Raw genomic sequence first — 20255 nt, forward strand, 5'->3', positions numbered from 1 at the left:
ACCTGGCCCGTGCCTCCTCCCATATCCGGCATCTTTTTAAATTGTCATCGCGAGCACCTGTACCACGTGACACAGCCGCATGTAATAAAGTCAGTACATGTGCCGGTGTCACGTTGTATAGGCGCTCGCATTGGCAATGCAAAGAGACCTTGGACACAGGAGGAGGTATGCCAGCGTGAGAGTTGATCCTGGTGGGAACACAAACATTGAGAGGGAGACCAGACGGTTGTCAGTCAGTCGTTAGGATATCAAACAGTTACCGTGGGGCACCCGATCAAGCTCTTTTGACTGAGATTTACTATCTGGAAATTAAGGATGGAATTGATCGATGGGGTGGCCATGTTTTGGCATCGATATCTGCCAGATTCCATCATTATGATCGAAATGGGTAGATGTCGATGGCGAAAATCAAGTATTTTACAGGCAAATCTGTAATGATTATTAATGCCAGAAAGGCAATTGTTCTTCAATAGAAATCAAACTAAGGTTCCATTTCAAATATGCAGTGCAGTTTAATGCTCTCCAGCATAATTAATGAGCACCTTAGCAAGCGGTAGTCAATATACTAGTTATATTATACCTTCTTGGTGTCGGTGAGCATACTGTCCAAGGATCTGAGCTGCAGCTGCTTGGACGCGGTTTCTTCTTGTAGAGCCTTTATGGTGAATTCTTGTTCTGCTATCTGAAGACTCCTCACCTCCAGCTGACACTGAAGCTGCAAGGAATGACGATCATGTAAGAATGCATTGCAGTGATACAGTATCTCTGTGTGGCAAAGGAGATTGACTCAGCTATAACCATAAACCATTTTTACATAAAAGCAAGAGATGCCAGACAGCATAGCAAGGAAAGGCCTACACACTAATGGAGTACAATGATACACATAAAAAATCCTTTATATTTTATTAAATCCAGTACTGGTCGCATGATATTATGGGAAATAGCGGCTAGTCCAGGGGCCGCTTACTAGATTTTACCCTTCTGGTCAAAGGAGGAGAGGAAGTGGAGATGGGCAAGAATTTCCTCTGACCTATTCTAAGTTGTTTTCCCTATAAAAAAAATACATGTTGCACATTACATACGTTTACACTCATTTAACAACTAAATCCAACCTTCCCTCTCCTCACACTCATGAAAACCATTTTCCTGAAGCCTTACCCCAACCTGCCTTTTGCCCTAATCCTTAAATGACAACAAAAGCTAACCATACATGCATCGATTTTTACCGGCAGATCCAATCACTATTATCAAATCTTTCGGTTATCTGTGACGCAACAAAACACATTGACCATAAGATCGATTGACACCATAAATCAAGCAAAATTAGGATCAGGCAGTAAATTTCGGTCAATCGGATGTGGCAAGGGAGCTGTGGAAGATGGATGGCCTATAGAGTTACGCTGTATCAAACAGTGCAGTGCTGTAGATTTTCAATAGATTTCACAGTGAAATCTATAAAAAATCTAGGTGCCGTGTATGGGGGGGGGGGGGGCAGTCAATATATTTCTGATTAGATATGTAGATCATAGAGAGATTGATTTGCTTCCTACATTGGGCAGAAATCTATGTGTGCATGGCCACCACAAGTCCAAGCACTTGGAGACAATATTTTGACAGAGGACGCTTCTGCAATGTAATACTTGAAGGTCAACGCCCGAATTAACCCTTGTAGCTGGAATCTTCACTACAGGTGTAAAAGCTGCAGGCCAATGACCTCACATCACCTCACATTGCCAAATGCAGGGTGCATAACCATACACTTGACCATGCTACACAATTCAACATGCTGGATTACCCGCTTTGATCCCGTACACATCCTGTAAGTGTTCTGCACACAGGGCTTGGCATCTTGTTTTAGAAAACAAACCTAAGTGTAATACTACAGTTTATACAGTAAAAGTTCCTCTTACATGCTCATTCTGCTTCCTCAGCTCATTATGTTGCTCCTGGTGGATAGTTTTAGACTTTTCAAAAGCCTGCAGAACCTCTCGATGTTCCTTGCTAATGTTTTCTTCCAAGCGAATTATCTGAGCTCTGCAGTCCTGGAAAAAAGTAAATACGCTTTAACTCATTAACTTTAACTAATTAAATGCTCTTTAACTAGTAAACAAAAATATTAAATATAGCAGCTGTACGACAAAAAGTAAACCATCAATAAAAAAAATATATGAATATATAATATACTAAGCTTGCATTGGTGCTGCTAGCGTAGATGAATAAACCTGTTTTTCAGGTTTTGAAGTTCATCCACACACAACTTTAATTTTGGTTAGTGCGAGAAATCAGGTACAGTATTGTTGTAAAGTGTACCAGTGATGGGGGATTAGGAATAAAATATACATACCTGGGGCTTCCTCCAGCCCCCTCCTGATCAGTCACACGGCGTCCTCTTCTTCCTCTCCATTCACCCGCTACAGGCACCCGGGAAATCCATCAGTCGGGGCCAGTCGGTACATGTGCAGTCCGGCCAGGTGCGCTCCCGTCTCGCTCCTGTCGCCGGGAGTGTTCTGTGCCTGTGAAGTAGTACTGCACAGGCGCAGAACGCTCCAGGTGACGTGAATGCGGCGGGAGCACACATGCGAGCCCGGGCCGCGCTTGGGCAGTTGGTCCTGGACCAAAGGACTTTCCGGGCCAATTGCGGGCGAACGGAGAGGAAGAATAGCATGCCATAGGAGCAATCAGGCCAGAGGGGGCTGGAGGAAGACACAGATATGTATATTCTTATCCTGATTCCCCCTCTCAGATTCCCTTTAAAGCGCGACAGAAGCATTAAAACAAACACTAGAATGCTCCCCCCCTGCTCTTTTTTGTTTTTTGTAAAGAGCACCTAGGTTGTACTATACAATACTTTTTATTTATACCTGTTTGCATGTTATGCTAGAATAAGCGATTTCCAGGGGAAGTAACTCATCTGCTCGCCCGTAAATCTGCATTGTTGTTAAACTCCGGCCCGACCAGCTGCCTCGGCTGAGAACAGTCTAGCATGCGCACGAGGCTTAAAGGGAACTTGAAGTGATAGGGATATGGAGACTGCCATATTTATTCCCTTTTAAACAATACCAGTATGCTGATCCTCTACCTCTAATTCTTTTAGCTGTAGGCCCCAAACAAGCATGCTGCGACTGAAATCTGACTGTGTTGGCTGCATGCTTGTTTCAGGTGTGTGATTCTGACACTACTGATGCCAGAATGATCAGCAGGACTGCCAGGCAACTGGTATTATTTAAAAGGAAATAAATATGGCAGCCTCCACATACCTCTCGCTTGAAGTTCCCTTTAAAGGTCTGACAACAAGATCTGCATATTTGCTCTCGATCAGGTATTATTATTATTATTTTTTATTTATATAGCGCCAACATATTCTGCAGCGCTTTGCAAAGCACAATAAGACGACAAGGGGAACATAGATACAACAAATGTACAGCAGAGTTCCAAGCAGCACAAATATTGTTACAAGAACAGTAAACATTAGGAGGATGACCCTGCCCTTGCGGGCGTACAATCTAACGGGTTGTGGGGGACACACTAGGTAAGGGGGTGGAGGATGGATGAGGCAGTGATTCTTTGCCTCTGATTACCTTGTGACAGAGAAGTAAATAAGGGCTATAGAATGTTATAAGCTTGTCTGAAAAGGTGTGTTTTAAGAGTGCGTTTGAAGATGTCCAGGTTTGGAGCATGACGTACAGGCTGTGGAAGAGAGTTCCAGATAAGGGATGATGCTCGTGTAAAGTCTTGGATGCGAGCATGAGAGGAAGTGATCAGCTTAGAGGCCAGGAGAATTTCTTGGGAGGAGCGGAGGTTGCGGGAGGGACAATATCTTGAGATTAGTGAGGAGATGTATGGAGGAGACAACTCGTGGAGGGCTTTGTATGTTAGAGTCAGGAGTTTGAACTGGATCCTCTGGGTAATGGGTAACCAGTGGAGAGAACGGCACAGTGGGGCTGCATCGGAAGAGCGTGTGGAAAGGTGAATGAGGCGGGCCGCTGAATTTAGAAGGGATTGGAGAGGTGCTAGCCTGTTTTTTGGTAGGCCACAGAGCAGGGTGTTGCAGTAGTCTAGGCGGGAGACGATTAAGGAATGAACAAGCATTTTGGTGGCTTCTTGTGTGAGGAAGGGACGGATACGGAATATATTTTTGAGCTGGAAATAGCAGGTGGTGGTTAATGAGGCAATGTGAGGTTTAAAAGAGAGCTCTGAGTCAAGTATAACCCCCAAGCAGCGGGCCTTAGTGGTTGAGGTTATTGGGGTGTTGTCTACCGTTATGGTTGCAATTGGTGGGGGTGTAGATAGCGATGGTGGAAAAATCACAATTTCCGTTTTAGTCATGTTGAGTTTGAGGAAGCGGGAGGACATGAATGCAGAAACGGCACGTAGACAGTCGGGGACTCTGGATAGTAGTGAGGACAGGTCAGGAGTTGAGAGATAGATTTGGGTGTCATCCGCATAGAGGTGATACTGGAAGCCAAAAGAGATAATTAGTTGTCCCAGGCCACGGGTGTAGATTGAGAAAAGAAGTGGCCCAAGAACAGAGCCTTGAGGTACACCAACAGACAGTGGGTGTGGAGAGGAATTGGTGTTAGAGAAGGAGACAGTGTAAGAGCGTCCAGAGAGATAAGAGGAGATCCAGGAATGTGCTTGTCCCTTGATTCCTAAAGATGACAGTGTCTGCAGAAGCAGAGCATGATCAACCGTGTCAAAGGCAGAGGAAAGGTCAAGGAGTATTGGAATAGAGAACTGGCCTTTGGATTTAGCTACCAGTAGGTCATTAGAAACTTTCGCGAGGACCGTTTCAGTGGAATGGTGTGTGCGGAATCCAGATTGAAAGGGGTCAAGTAAGGAGTTGGTAGAGAGAAAGGCAGACAATTCTGAGTGGATGTGACGTTCCAGCAGTTTAGAAGCAAAGGGGAGGAGAGAGACAGGACGGTAGTTGGATAGAGAAGTTGGATCAAGAGAGGGTTTTTTGATAAGTGGTGTGATGATAGCTTGTTTGAATAAGGAAGGAAAAGTGCCAGTGGAGATAGACAGATTGAATAGAGTTGTTAGAGCTGGATGAAGGGCCTTTTTCCACTAGCCTGCGATTTGCGATTTGCTTCTGATCGCAAATCGCAAGGTACATTAAACTAATGGAAACTGCAGCAGCAATTTACATTAGTGCGATCCGATTGCGATGCGATTTTGGTCAAAGCGCAATCGTCGCCCTGCCGCGTTTTGTATGCGATTGAGCTGGACTATAATGAGTATAGTAGCTCAATCGCAATCGCATGGTGGAAATTAAAAACGCGATTGCGATCGCGATTGGAATCACGATTGCATTTCATAGTGGAAAAGAGCCCTAAAGGAGGAGGAAAGCTGGGGGATTAGATGAGAGGGAATGGGGTCCAGGGCACAGGTAGTGTGATGCGCAGGTAAGGGTCAAAGATCAACACTGCTGCCAGGAAAGCAACATCTTCCAGAAGGAAATCTACAATGTCAGCCTTCGTATATTTCTCGTAACACCGATCTCCTTTCACTTGTGCTGATAAAATTGCATAGAATGCTATTGGCGATTTCTTTTTAAGAGTGCTTTTTCTTGCTAGTCTCTTGCATTCAATGCCCTCTGCTCCACAGATTCGGAACAAGCACCTTTCACCTGTATATTCCTTGTGAATTAAATTACGTAAAAACTAACATTTTTTAGGAGATGAGTTATGGTACCCCGCAGCCAAAACTCATAGCAACCAACAAAATTATTCCTTTCACTCCATTGGAAAACATAAAAAGGGAAGTGAAATGGATGTTTGGGGCAGCAAGAGGACTCTACTATGAGAAAAGCATCTTGGAGCAGCCAGTCACCCATTGCTGTCTCTCAGAGAAAGACCTTTCCCATGATGCAGTTGGCTTATAACCTACCTCTAGCTCTTCCTCTAGCTCAGCATTCCTAGTTATAGCTGCTGTGTAAGCCTGAGACTTCTCTTCCACCAGTTTCTGCAAGGAGGTGATCTTCTGGGATTTCTTTGTAATCTGAAACACAAGGAAACTAACATTTATTTTAAATACATTTATTTTAATTTGTAAAACTTTGTAAATAAAACAGAAACACTGAAGGTTCAGTTTATGTCTATGACTGATAGGTAAATAGACAGATGGACAGACAGTTGTTCTCCACTGACTTCATTATGAACCCTCTCTAAACCCAAACTGCTGTGAGTAAAGTGGAGCATCTTCCACCACATCAGTCTTGCCACTGATACTGCTACCTAATACAGAGTATATGCAGCCAGCTTGCTGAAGAGGGAGTCTAATGGCTTTTACTAAAGGTGCAAACACACATCTAATTTTGATTGGCCAATGATTGGCCAATTTTACCACGTCCAAGTAGTATGAGAACTGACATATATAAATCTGTTTGCCTTCACACTACATGGAAGTGGTACAATTGGTCAGTGATTCAAAACTGAATGTGTGCATGCCGATTCAGTTCCTAGTTGGCAGGTGTCTGCTACCTTTTGCTGGTTCTCCATAACTTGTATGAAGAACAGTACCCAGAAAGTAAGTAAAGACCTTTAGGTAAGATTCACTCTTATTTAAATTCACATGCATCTAATAAACTCACAGCTGATCTCTGGTCCCTTACCTTTCGTGTCCCCAGCTCTCCTTCTAGATTGTAAGCCTTTGGGCAGGGCCCTCCTCCATATGTCTCCTACCTGATCACGCACCTCCATTACTGTACACCCATCCTATGGATCTGAGTGCACTCAAGTTTCCTAATCTCTATCTCCCATTCAGTGACTGACTAAGCATTACCTTGTACTCATACTGTGCTGCGTGATCTGGTTTGTCTTGTATTCCTGTATTGTCATATTGCTGTATGTCACCCCTAAATATTGTCTGTAACCTTAAAGAGACACTGAAGCGAAAAAAAAAATGATGATATTATGATTTGTATGTGTAGTACAGCTAAGAAATAAAACATTAAGATCAGATACATCAGTCTAATTGTTTCCAGTACAGGAAGAGTTGAGAAACTCCAGTTGTTATCTCTATGCAAACAAGCCATTAAGCTCTCCGACTAAGTCTTAAGGTGGCCATACACTGGTCGATTTGCCATCAGATTCGACCAACAGATAGATCCCTCTCTGATCGAATCTGATCAGAGAGGGATCGTATGGCTACCTTTACAGCAAACAGATTGTGAACCGATTTCAGCCTGAAACCGTTCACAATCTGTTGTGGTGGTGCTGCTGCTGCTGCCCCCGCCCGCATACATTACCTGCTCCGCCGGCGCGACTCCAGTCCCCCGGTCACCGCTGCTCTGTCTGCGCTCTGGTCTCCAGGTCCGGCATGCCTCACTTCTTCTAGCCCGGCAGGAAGTTTAAACAGTAGAGGGCGCTCTACTGTTTAAACTTCCTGCCGGGCTAGAAGAAGTGAGGCATGCCGGACCTGGAGACCAGAGCGCAGACAGAGCAGCGGTGACCGGGAGACTGGAGTCGCGCCGGCGGAGCAGGTAATGTATGCGGGCTCTATTGCGTCGGTCGTCGGGCACTCGAATGCCGCTAGCGACGCGCTCCCTACCCGCGGGCGATCGACGGTAATTTTCCGCACGGAGCGATCGACGAGATCGGACGAAATGGATCGAAATTCGGCGTGTAGCGCGAACGATTGGCAGCAGATTCGATCCCAGTGATCGAATCTGCTGTCGAAGCGGCGGCAAATCGGGCCAGTGTATGGCCAGCTTTAGTCGTGGAGAGGGCTGTTATCTGACTTTTATTATCTCAACTGTTTCTGGACTATTTACTTTTCCTCTGCTAGAGGAGATGTCATTACTTCACAGACTGCTCTGAAAGACTCATTTTGAATGCTGAGTGTTGTGTAATCTGCACATATTATAGAATGATGCAATGTTAGAAAAAACACTATATACCTGAAAATAAAAATATGAGAATATTTTCTTTGCTGCTAATCTTCTAGTAATTATTCATAGTACACAACCAATTCACTATATCATATTTTTTTTTTTCGCTTCAGTGTCTCTTTAACTAATGTCCAGCTCTGCGTAATATGTTGGCGCTTTATAAATACAATAAATAAATGAACGTCTATGAAGAATCGCACTTCTGCTAGAATCCACAAAATTGTGTTTTCGAATGTGTGAAAAAAAAAAACATTTTGCAGCATAAATTTACACGTCTAGCTGTGGTAAAAAAAAAAGTGTGCAAACAAATGTGAAAATGATGTTCAGATATTCGCAATGATAAGGGCTCAGTGTTCTCCCCAGGCTCTTTTAGCCAGGTGCTCCACCTGGCTAGTTTTGGTGAGCACCCGGCTGTCACCAGCTAACCTCCTCCTATGCTGTAAGCAGAGTTGTGCAGAGAAGTGCCGGCCCTGCATTCTCTCATCACGCCCCACCCGGCTACTTTTTCATGCCACCCAGCTGGAAAAAATTTCTGGGGAGAACACTGGGGGCCTGTTTCTACTGTGCCAAGCATGCATCTTTGCAAGATGCACGCTGGCATTTGCTGTGAGAATGCATCAGAGTCTTCTAGTTGTGCCAGACACGGCTATAGGGATTCGCATGGGTGACACGATTTTTTTGTTTATTTGCTGCATGCTGTTTTTTCCCTGCATGCGAATCAGGCGGCAGCCTATTGGTTTGTATAGGCTGCATTTCCCTGTCAGAAGTTTTATGAGGGGAAATGCTGCGAATCGACTAGTAGAAATGAGTGTGACCCCTTAGTCTACGTAACAAACAACACACAACTATTTGTAGTATGAAAACTCACTTCTTGTTCTAATTTGGTTGCCTTTGCCACTTTCCCCAGCAGCTCTTCCTGTATGAGTTGAAACTGACTGGTTCTCTGAGCCATGGAGAGTCTCGCATTAGCAAGTTCAGTTTGCGCTTTACCAAGTTTCCTTTGCAACTCTTTCACAGTTTCTGCCAGTTTCTCTTTCTCCATCTGTAACTGCTTGCTAGTGGTCTCCAGTGACAGGTATTTCTCTGCCTCTGTGGGATATAAAATAAACACATATGTAAGGGAAAATGTAAATCTTACACATCAAAAGAAAAGATCATAATGTTGTTGTCTTGTTTCAGACTGCCGATACAATAAGCTGCAAAAAGTTAAGCAGAGTTTCCTTTTGGCTTATTTGTATTTATCTTGTTTAGAAGTAAATAATACAAATTGCTGTATAAAAAATTATACAAATACAATTAAGGTACGTACACACGTCTGATATTTCTGAACGGCTTGTCGTTCAAACGACAGTTTAGCGCGTGTACGAACGATCTTTAGACTGACAGCAGCAGTTTTGACTGATGCGCTTGGCAGATCCGTGGACTAACTATCGTTCAAACGACAGTTAGGTCCGTACATGGAGTTTCTGTCAATCAATAATGAATTACAGGCCAGCAGATGGGTTGTTAATCCTACCACCTGCTGATCCATGCAGCAATAGTATAGAGCCTTTTACATTGCAGACTCTCTATTGTACACTGGAAGTACAGGTAGTCCACGGTTAAAGCGGTATTGTCACTATAAAAAAAAAATCAAATTTCAACAGCAACTGGTCTGAGTGTATTAAATGATAAAGATGCTAATCCTGCATTCAAAACTTGCAAAACTTTTTCTGCTGTTATGATTTGGAGTTATCACATACTTAACCCGCTTGGCGGTACGCAGTTTCTGAGGGTGTGTCCGCCGGGAGGTTTTTCGTCCCCAACATTTTTTTTTTTAAACGCTTTAGCTAGCATTTAGCTAGCTAAGCGTATGTCCAAAGTTGCTCCGGTCCCCCCCATGCCCGCCGATCGCCACCGGCTATACGTACCTCGCCACGATCCTACGAAAAGCGCAGTTTCCCGATCGGCTTCTGGCGTTGCTACGCCGTCATTGCGAAGCCTGGAGCCGATGGGGCGACTGCGCCGGCGTGGAAAAGCTGGGGGGTACGTATACCGGAAGCTAATGCGGGTGATCGCAGGGGACCGGAGCAACTTTGAGCATACGCTTAGCTAGCGAACCGCTAGCTAAAGCGTATAGCAACATTAAAAAAAAAAAATCGTCCTGGGGCCATATGATCCTCCGCGGCAGCTACCCCTTGTGTAGCACGGGGTTACCGCTAAGGAGGTTAACAGCACTGGCCCTTTAGTAGTCAGTGCCAATCAGTTGAATGCTGGGGGATCTTTTTATCTAGAATATGTTCCTCCTCTTCCATTTATTTCCCTGTCTAGCCTATCTGAAACACAGGGCCGGATGTGTGCTTTTTGCCGCCCTAGGCCGATCATCACCAGCCCCCCCACCGACCAACAGCACCCCTCACACTCACACATAATTTATATGCACCTTTTCATCAGATTACATAATTTAATAACCACTATGCCCCTAGATAAAATAAATAAGTAGTTATTAAGAAGTGTAGCAGAGCTCAGTAAAAGGCAAAAATGTATATATACCTGGGACTTCCTCCAGCTCCATACGCTCCAATCGGTCCCACGCCGCTGTCCTCAGTCTTCTGCAGCGCCGGTACCGGGTCCCTGCATTCCGTGAGTCTGAGCTAGTCTCACGTAAGAGAAGTTCGCCCTCTACGTATCTCTCCGGCTACTGCTGGAGAGATACGCGAAGAGCGCACATCTCCTGCATAGACTGGAGCCGACTGACGGCAGAGCGGGGAACCAGTGCCGGCGCTGCAGAAGGTCGAGGACAGCGGCGTGGGATCGATTGGAGCGTATGGGGCGTGGAGGAAGCCCCAGGTATGTATACATTTTTGCCCTTTACTGAGCTCTGAGTCCCTTTAAGTAGCCATGGCTACAGGATGATTAGGATGCCCTGACCTGTGTAATAGAGTAAAAAGCTAAAGGCCCGTATCCACTACACTATTTTTTCGACAACTGGCAATTTTTTTGAGCGACAAGTGATTGTTTCGGTATCACAACATTGGTGCAGTTGCACGATTACATAAACGTTTGAGATGCGCTGCGACAATGTCTGTCACGGAGGATCAGATCTTTAAGCGTCAACAACTCCTGCTCAAAGTACAAAGATCTATTGAACTCTTGTTCGCATTCGTGTGCCATCGTCGCATGTACCAGCCAGCAGGAAGATGGATTGGAGAATGCTCGTGGACGTCTTTGTGAGCCATCTTCCTACGTAGTTAGGGGAGTATTCAGCTTAAGATCAGCAGTGGAAGGGTTACAAGACAAGGAGGGATGCAGCTGGTGGGAGCAGAGATAAGAGCAGCAGAGATCAAAGCTGGTCAGTGAGAAAATGACAAGGGGGGGAGGAAGAGGGGGCCGTTTACCTGGCATACCGCTGGTGTCTGCAGGATGTCACTTGTCCCTGTATTAGTGTGCTTCAGAGAGGGAAAGGCAAACTGCAGCTGTTGCCGACAACCAGAGATGCAGCCTGGGAGTGAAAGGGTGGTTGGAGCTTCTGCACAGCCCACTACATAATAGACTGTCATGCAGCTAGCTACAGTCTGAATCTGGCGCCCGGGAAAAGGGGGCGGCCACTCACGGAGACAGCACCAGTATTGCCTAATTGTGTGTACAAGCACACTGAAAATGCTGAATATATACAGGCACATTTGCCATCTGGAGGGCTGAGCCGTGACTCACCTGACCCCTGTAATAGCAGCTTCCCTGGTCTGCTGCCCCACTCGCTGGTGGCTGTCCACTTCCTTCTCTCCCGCATCTTGGTATATTAACTCTGCTGTTACTGCCCGCTTACTCCCTGCTTTCACCTCCACTTGTCCGCCTTTAATTGAGACCCAAACTTCCCCTTGCTCGCTGCCCGGGCTTTCCTCTATCAGACCTGCAGCAATCAGCGTGACCCCCAGTGATGAGTCAGGCGAGTGGTGACCAATGAGGGCGCTGCATACTTCACATAAAGGAAGTGTGAAGTATACAGTGCTGTGATTGGTCACCACTCGCCTGACTCATCACTGGGGGCCACGCTGATTGCTGCAGGTCTGATATCGGCAGCGGAGTAAGGGGAAGTTGCGTCTCACACATAGACAGACAAGCGGGGGTGAAAGTGGGGAGCAAGCGGGCAGTAACGGTACATAGCTAGGTTGCATAGCAGGCGCCCCAGCTGCCCTTTCCGCCCTAGGCCTCTGCCTCGGAGGCCTTCCCACAAATCCGGCCCTGCTGAAACACGATCTCCTGCTCCCCTGTGTTTACAAGCAAGGCTGAGGTGACTCAGTGATTGGAGTTGAAAAGGAAAAAGACGACAGTGCAGTTCCTAGTATACACCTCAGTGGGAGTGTCTGAAGACTCTGGGAGGAGAGCAGCTAATAAATACACAATGAGCAAGAGAAAGGAGGGGGGGGGGGGGCAAGAGTCAGTGAGGATATGATGTCAGTGTTAGCTTAGCAAGATGGCCACTGCTTAGAATAGGATTTTCTGCTTTTCCTTTATAAAATTCACAGGAATCATTACATGGATAGCACAATACTTCTGTTATGTACTTCTATATGTGTTTTTTTATTTCTAGGTTAGTATGGGTGTCGCTTGTTCTTTAACAGATGAGATAGGGACTGTAGGTTCGTTCTTAAAGGGGAACTGAAATAAGAGGTATACGGAGGCTGCCATATTTATTTCCTTTTAATCAATACCAGTTGCCTGGCAGCCCTGCGGGTCTATTTCTCTGCAATAGTATCTGAATAACACTAGAAACAAGCATGCAGCTAGTCTTGTCAGATCTGACTTTAAAGTCTAAAACACCTGATCTGCTGCATGCTTGTTCAGGGGCTATGGCTAATAGTATTCGAGGCAGAGGGTCAGAGGGCAGAGGGTCAGCAGGGCTGCCAGGCAACTGGTATTGCTTAAAAGGAAATAAACATGGCAGCCTCCATATACCGCTCTCTTCAGTTCCCCTTTAACCTGAATCCATCCAGAAGTCAAAATACTGAGCCATCTCTGTCCCCTGTACCTTCTCTATGACCCCCTGTGCCTCTACTGCTCCCCATTCCTTTGGTGTCCTCCTCGGTCCCCTGTGCCCTCAGTGTACGGCAGCAAATTGTAATTTTACTGGTTTAACCAGTTCAGCCTTCAGTCTTTTTCACCTTATGCATCAGAGCACTTTTCACCTCCCATTCATTCGCCAATAACTTTATCACTACTTATCACAATTAATTGATCTAGATCTTGTTTTTTTCCGCCACCAATTAGGCTTTCTTTGGGTGGTACATTTTGCTAAGAATTATTTGTTTCTAAATGCATTTTAATGGGAATATTAAGAAGAAAATGGAAAAAAAATAATTATTTATCAGTTTTTGGCCAGTATAGCTTTAAAATAATACATTATACCATAATTAAAACCCATGTATTTTATAAGCCCATTTGTCCCGGTTATTACATCATTTAAATTATGTCCCTATCACGATGTATGGAGCCAATATTTTATTTGGAAATAAAGGTGTATTTTTTCAGTTTTGAGTCCTTCACTATTTACAAGCTTATAATTTCAAAAATAATAGTAATATACCCTCTTGACATGCATATTAAAAAAGTTCAGACCCTTAGGTAACTATTTATTTTGTTTTTTTATTGTCAACTTTTTTTTTTTTTTTTTTATTAAAAATTTTACTTGGGTATATTTTTGGAGTGTGGGAGGTAAACAGTTAATTTTAAATGTAATGGTTTGTGGGTTTATTAAAAAAAAAATGTATGTAGATGTAGTTTTACTATTTGGCAACAAGATGGCCTCAGTCAATTTTTTTTTTCTTGTAAGCGAGCGCTCTAGCTTACAGAAAGTGAAGGGAGGTTGTGAAACTTTTTTTTTTTCTTTAGAAAGATCAAGGCGTCTAATAGATGCCATCTGTCTTTCTAACGGGGACTTAGGTCAATGAATGGGAACTGTGTTCTCATTCATTGATTTCCGGGCTAACGGCTGGCGGCACAGAAGTGCGCGGGAGCTACGTCCAAAAAGGCTAAAGTAGTTAACATTTTTTTTCTTTCATTATTTAAAATCGATTTTCTCAAAAACTACAAGGTCTTTTTGAAAACCCTTTTTATCATTTGTTCCTACAGAATCAAATTCCCCATTTTCAGGCTGTTCATATTGGTGGCTCATTTATAAGTGTGATGTTTTTTAATCGAGGACTACCTGTAGTCTTTAACCTGTTTTACCACTTTGAACCTTTAGGATTTCAGCAAAAATCTTGCTGTCATCAGAACAAAGCTACAGAGCAGACCAGGAATGTCAGAGTGAAGTCAGAACATCAGACATATTCCAGATAAATGGATTACAGCTGTAGGACAACCGGCAATGCAAAGATAGTTGCCATACCTCTATCATCACATCTGTACTTTAAAATTAGAAAGACTTACCGATTTGCTGTAGGGGTAACTTCACAGGTTCAACATCCAGCGATTGGAAGCTATTTAAGCTCAGAAGTCTGGCTTGTAGTTCTCGATTTTCGGCATCCTTCAGTGACAGCTGTGCCCTGAAGGAAAGATAACAGGAAGATGATGAAACGCTGTTCATTATGGTAAAATAAATACATGATTATACAAGACGTACGGCACACAAGTACCTAAGCTCCATGATGAGTAGACTGCTGTCATCTGGCTGACTGCTCTGTTCATTTACAAACAAAAAAGAAAAAAGATGGCATTGGACAAAAGAGCTTAAAAGTAATGATAGATGCAAATTATTCTTTGAAACTGACCACATAACATTTTTAGCAATGTAAATGGTTTGTGGATTAATAGTGAGAAGCATGATGTGCAGGAGAAGACTGACTTCGAGCAACCCTACATTAAGGATTTGGCCTCAATTCACTAAGATCATGCTGGAGATAATAAGGCAAGAGAAAACTTACCTCCACATAAGAGAGTTATCTTATCTCTTCATTCCTTAAGTTACCTACTCTGTAGTTATTTTACCTCCTCTGTAGTTATTTTCCCATGCAGTTAATAAACAGCCTGTCTTTAACTCTGGAGTTATTTTAAGGATTGAAGAGTTAACTTAAAGACAGAAGAGTTAACTTTAGGTTTGCCTGAGGTAAAATGTTTCCTGAATACTACATGCCTTATCACCATGGTAACAACTCTAGAAGAGTTATTAAAGAGGATCTGTAACCTCAAAAAATCCCCTGGGGGTAACTCATCTCGGGTGGGGGAAGCCTCCGGATCCTAATGAGGCTTCCCACGCCGTCCTCTGTCCCACGTGGGTCTCGCTGCAGCCCTCCGTGCAGCCGTGACGTAATAATTACCTTCCTGGCTCCTGCGCAGGCGCTCTGACGGCTGTCGGCTCCGAACTACACGGAAATACCCGATCGCCGTCGGGTCTGCTCTACTGCGCAGGCGCAAGTTTCCGGCGCCTGCGCAGTAGAGCGGACCCGACTGAGATCGGGTATTTCCGTGTAGTTCGGAGAGGAAAGCAGCCACAGCGCCCCCGCTGGAGCCAGCAAAGGTAAATATTGAACTGACAGTCAGCACAGTCGCCGGCTGTTCGGAGGGCTGCAGCGAGACCCCCGTGGGACAGAGGACGGCGTGGGAAGCCTCATTAGGATCCGGAGGCTTCCCCCACCCGAGGTGAGTACCCCCCAGGGGATGTTTTTCATGTTACAGAGTCTCTTTAAAGACAGGAGATAAGCTTAGTGAATTGAGGCCAAAGTGAGTACAGCAAGCAACATTGCTTCAAGGGGCAGTGTTAATCTTAGCAACTGTCCTCACTACAAGATCACATTCAGGTGTTTGATTAACTTAAAGTGAACCTTAACCGTGGCTTTCACTTACCTGCAGCTTCTACCGCCCCTGAAGACGTCCTGTGACCGCGCCAGCACTCAACAATCCTCCGGTCCCTCCAAACAACCCACCGCAGCTAAGTTTCATTTTCGGCGAATGGTCAGTCCCCAAGCCACTGCGTCTGTGCAGGCGTCCTCGCTCACGTCGCTGTCCTGCACAGTACAAGTTTTTCTCATAATTGGCATGCACAGGACGGCGACGCAAGCGAGGATGCATACGGCCAGTGCCGTGCAGGTGCAGTGGCTCAGCAACTGGCCATTCGCTAAAATTGAAACTCGGCCGCAGCGTGGGACCGGAGGATCAGGGAGTACCGGCGTGGGCACAGGACATCTTCAGGGGGTTGGTAGAAGCCCCAGATAAGTGAAACCTTTTTTTTTTTAGCCACGGTTAGGGTACAAGGTTGTTAAGGACCCAAGGTGGGAATTTTTGTAAAAAAACAAAACATGCTACCTGTTCCAAGGGCTAGCCGGATCAGTTAGCCTCAATTACTTCTGCTCTCTGTGGCCAGATATCCTTTTGTTTCACTTTCCCCTGGGGTCACGACGCTGTAAGCTCTGGGACTCATCACAGAGCAAACTACAGGGAGGAGGGGGAGAGGCAGAGCTGGGGAAGGGGCCCCCAGTGGACATTTTGAACAAGTGCATCTCCTGCAAGGGACAACTCTTCCCCTCGAGATTGCCAACAAGCTGCATGTCGGCAATTTTTGGGGGTGACAGAGAGGCACAGGGAGGGCAGAGAGCGATGCATAGGGGACACACTTGCCAACCCCCCCACCCCCTGTGCTGCCTCAGATACACTTTAAGATGTGTAGACTTTTAAAAAAAAAAAAAATGGGTCTTCATGTACTAAGGTTCCCCTGGACTAGTAATCACTAAATAACTTAAGTAAGGCTTTTTTCAGATGGGCTAATGAAGGCTTTGAATTCCACCTTTCAGCTTATCTCATGCACTGGCCGGGCGCATGTTAGCTTTTGGCACTGGCGGTGGGCACCCATGAAGTCACACCGAGCGTGGTCATGCTCCAACATGACGTGGTTTTTCTTTGCCACGTGGAATTACAAACACTGCCATTTGGCTGTATTTAAATTGCACCAGAATGGCGCTCGTGGCCGGCTGATGAGATGCTGAACTGCTCCACAAGCGCACAGTACAGCTGTCCCTCTGAATGAGGGCTAATGCTAAAAACCTGGCCAGATTTATTAACAATTGTCATCTGTTATGTGTCAAAAGTTTGCAACCCTTGCCTGGATCACATAGACCAGTGATGGCTAACCTTGGAACTCCAGCTGTGACAAAACTACTAATCCCATCATGCCTCTGTGTCCCTGAGTTATGCTTAGAGCTGTCCAGAATATTGCAATGCCTCATGGGACTTATAGTTCCAACACAGCTGAAGTGCCAAGGTTGGCCATCGCTGACATACCATAGTAAGGGCCTGTTTCCACTATGAAGTGATGCGAGTGCGGCTACCTAGCTGCATTGCTTAACTTCCGCATTGGGAGATGTGGAAGTGTATGAAGGGGACGGCGGGCGGATGCGGCTGTGCAAGAATCTGCAGCATGCTGCAGATTCTCAGATCGCTCAGCACACAATGGAATCTGTTCCATTGCCGTGCATTGGTTTCAGGACCATGTAGCCACATTGGACCGCATTTAATGGAAACAGGCCCTAAGGATTGCAGTGGGATGCATACCTCGACAACAGGACCTTTCTTTAAAAACAGTAATGGATACACTATGGATGCATACACACTAATTAACAGCCTGCACTATGATCCAATACTGCAGATTCAATCACCTTAATAATGACCCCAATTTGCAAGGCTGTGGAGTCAGTACAAAAATCATCCAACTCCTCAGTTTATGAAACCTCCGACTCCAGGTACCCAAAATTGCTCCAACTCCTTGACTCCGACTCCTTAGTCTAATTTTTACAAAGGCTATGGATTTGGTTCAAAAATCATCCGACTCCAACTCATCAGTTTATTGAAATGACCGACTCAGACTCCAGGTACCCAAAATTGCTCCGACTCCACAGCCCTGCCAATTTCATAAGCTTCTGGCTGATTGCAGACAGTTTACGGAGTGGGAGGTTTAGAGAAGAAGCAGCTGAAACTTCTTCTATGGTATCAGACTACACAAAGCAAGTGCTGATTGATTCTGGATAATATTTCTGCTGTATTCTGATGGGTGATGAAAGGTAATAAATTGATTGGGCTGCCACTATCGATAACTAGTTAGGAGGTGCACAAATGGTCAGCTTTTCTCACACTTCTACTGTTGGATGACAACCACGTCTGACTGCCCTCCGATGCCTCTACCCAGCTGCATTGCTCTTTGCGCTACTATTATCAGTCTATATGTATAAGCACAATACAGTAGTTCGTGACATAAATCACAAATGCATGCACAGGCATAAAGCAAGGCCTACCTTTACCTTTTGAACATTACCAGACTCAGAACTGGAATGACCTGTTCTGTTGAGTTCTTCAAGCTGTGAGAGGCGATCTTTTAGTTCTTTATTATCCTGCAGAAGTGTTGCGTTTTCTCTGAGCACTTTCTCTTTGTTCTCAAGTTCATTCTCAAGTCTCACAACCCTCTGATTAGACAAGGTGAGAAGTGAAATGAGCTCTGTGTTATTAACCACAACACTCTTCAGCTTCTTTTCTTCATCAGTCCTTTCTGAGGTCACATGACTACTTTGGAAGAGAAGCAGCCAGTTAACCAACTTACGACAAATCAAAATAGGAAAGCATCTAAACCAAATATATATTTACATTCTATCTCATTCAAGCAGTCATAGATCGGGAAGGTTTGATGTTCATTTCTCATCCAGAGAAAAAATATTCACCACGTAATCTGTCTGACTAAAGCCTGCTGCTGACATTAGAAGGTTTCCACTTATGAAAAATCAATCATCACAGAGTATGTACATATGATGTATGTATGAACAGGAAGGTTTGGGTAACTGTTTGTACTTGTTCATTCCTATGGAGGAAAGGATGGAGAGAGAAGAAGGTGAACTGATAACGCATGAGTAACCAGTGGCATCCTGCACAAGATGTTGTTCCCAAAGCAACAATGGTCCCAGTTATCATGTAACCCTCACACAAACCTGTTGCCCAATCCCTATAGTCAGACTGCTGTATAAATGTACAAAGTTTCTATGTACATTTAGTCCAATAGGGATAGTCAATGAGACGCATGGAATACAAGAAGAACCCTGCCAACAGCTAGAGATACCAACCCTGCTCCATAAAAAAGAAGGATTCCTCAAGTGAGCTCAGCACAGCTACCCACCAGGAGTGCAGGACAGCAGGGTGTGTTGCATCCATTTTTCTGTTAAAAGCACTAGTGAGAATGGATGTGGTCCGCTTTCATTGTGTAGCGGAAGCGGTGTCTGGAAAAGTCACACAGGATCGGAGTTTTAGTTCCATTACTGTAACAGACACGTTCCCAATGGACATGTCTGAACAGTTCCAATAGGATCCATCGTCATGTACATTTGCCTCCACTGCAGAAAATGGCGACAATTACGGTTTTGGTGTACTGCCATCATCAGGAGTGCTCACCCCAATGACAGCAGGGTGCAGATACTGGTCGGGGTGAGAGTGGGCATTGTGTTATATTAAAAGTGATTCTGAGTACCACAAAATATAGGAAGCGAGCAGAGCCAGTGTGACCTAAATTATTTAGGACAAACACAAGTGAGTCTTTATGCTTTTTATTGGCTTTTTACTATAATACAGTCTGACATACAGAATTCCACACTGAAGGAACCCCTCCTCTTATTTTGTCCCCACATGTGCTGGCACAGAGGTGACTGGAACCGATAGAGGGTTTACTGTACAAGAAACAACAGTGAAAGTGGATGTTGGCATTGGCGCACCGCAGGCACTCAACATAAACAACCAAACCATGATGACTAAGCACAGTATCATGGCTAAAGTGTTCTCTGCTAATAAGTACCTTAGATGTTCTTTCACATCTTCCAGTTCTCTCTCCAGGGTTCTGCACTTCTCCTGCAATTCCTCTCGTTCTCTCTCAAAGCTTTGCAGAGTTTTGCTTCTCTGCTCTTCTTCTTTTTGAATCTATGAAAACAAGCAGATATCAGAAATAAAGGTAGGTTTTAGGTGATCAGGCCACAGGCTGGTTGGTAGCTGCACAGTTTTGTACTACACTGAGTTTTAGAAGACTGGGAGAGCAACAGTGTTTACAATTTTCATCAAATGTCTGTTGACAGAGGTCACATATCCACTTCAAACAACTTTCAATCAGGGAGTAACGTTTAAGTTAACCTCCCTGGCGTTCTGGACGAGTTAGGCTCGTCCAGAGACGCCGGAGGTCACCGCTCAGGCCCCGCTGGGCCGATTTGAATAATTTTCTTTTTTTTAAAACACGCAGCAAGCACTTTGCTTGCTGCGTGTCCTACCTGATTGCCGCCGCGATACAGGGCCCCCCGGCCCCCTCACAACCCCCCCCCCCCCGAGACCCCGTGCGCTGCCTGGCCAATCAGTGCCAGGCAGCGCTGAGGGG

General features: G+C 45.0%; 1 protein-coding gene across 4 annotated transcripts in view; it reads right to left on the reverse strand.

Moving 5' to 3' along the window:
* CCDC18 (coiled-coil domain containing 18) overlaps nucleotides 1-20255 on the reverse strand; it is a 104974-nt gene that overhangs the window by 41917 nt on the left and 42802 nt on the right. For 3 of the 4 annotated variants that reach the window (XM_068239788.1, XM_068239787.1, XM_068239785.1), the window contains 8 exons: nucleotides 19689-19810; nucleotides 18157-18418; nucleotides 14506-14549; nucleotides 14300-14415; nucleotides 8760-8980; nucleotides 5890-6000; nucleotides 1911-2042; nucleotides 581-715 (listed from right to left, as the gene is read on the reverse strand). In XM_068239788.1, coding sequence (XP_068095889.1) covers nucleotides 581-715; nucleotides 1911-2042; nucleotides 5890-6000; nucleotides 8760-8980; nucleotides 14300-14415; nucleotides 14506-14549; nucleotides 18157-18418; nucleotides 19689-19810 — 1143 coding nt within the window. The remainder of the gene's footprint in view (nucleotides 1-580; nucleotides 716-1910; nucleotides 2043-5889; nucleotides 6001-8759; nucleotides 8981-14299; nucleotides 14416-14505; nucleotides 14550-18156; nucleotides 18419-19688; nucleotides 19811-20255) is intronic. The other variant, XM_068239786.1, reaches the window with a different exon arrangement.

The sequence above is a fragment of the Hyperolius riggenbachi genome, chromosome 6 (assembly GCF_040937935.1).
Source record: "Hyperolius riggenbachi isolate aHypRig1 chromosome 6, aHypRig1.pri, whole genome shotgun sequence".
In the NCBI taxonomy this organism is placed as follows: Eukaryota; Metazoa; Chordata; class Amphibia; order Anura; family Hyperoliidae; genus Hyperolius; species Hyperolius riggenbachi.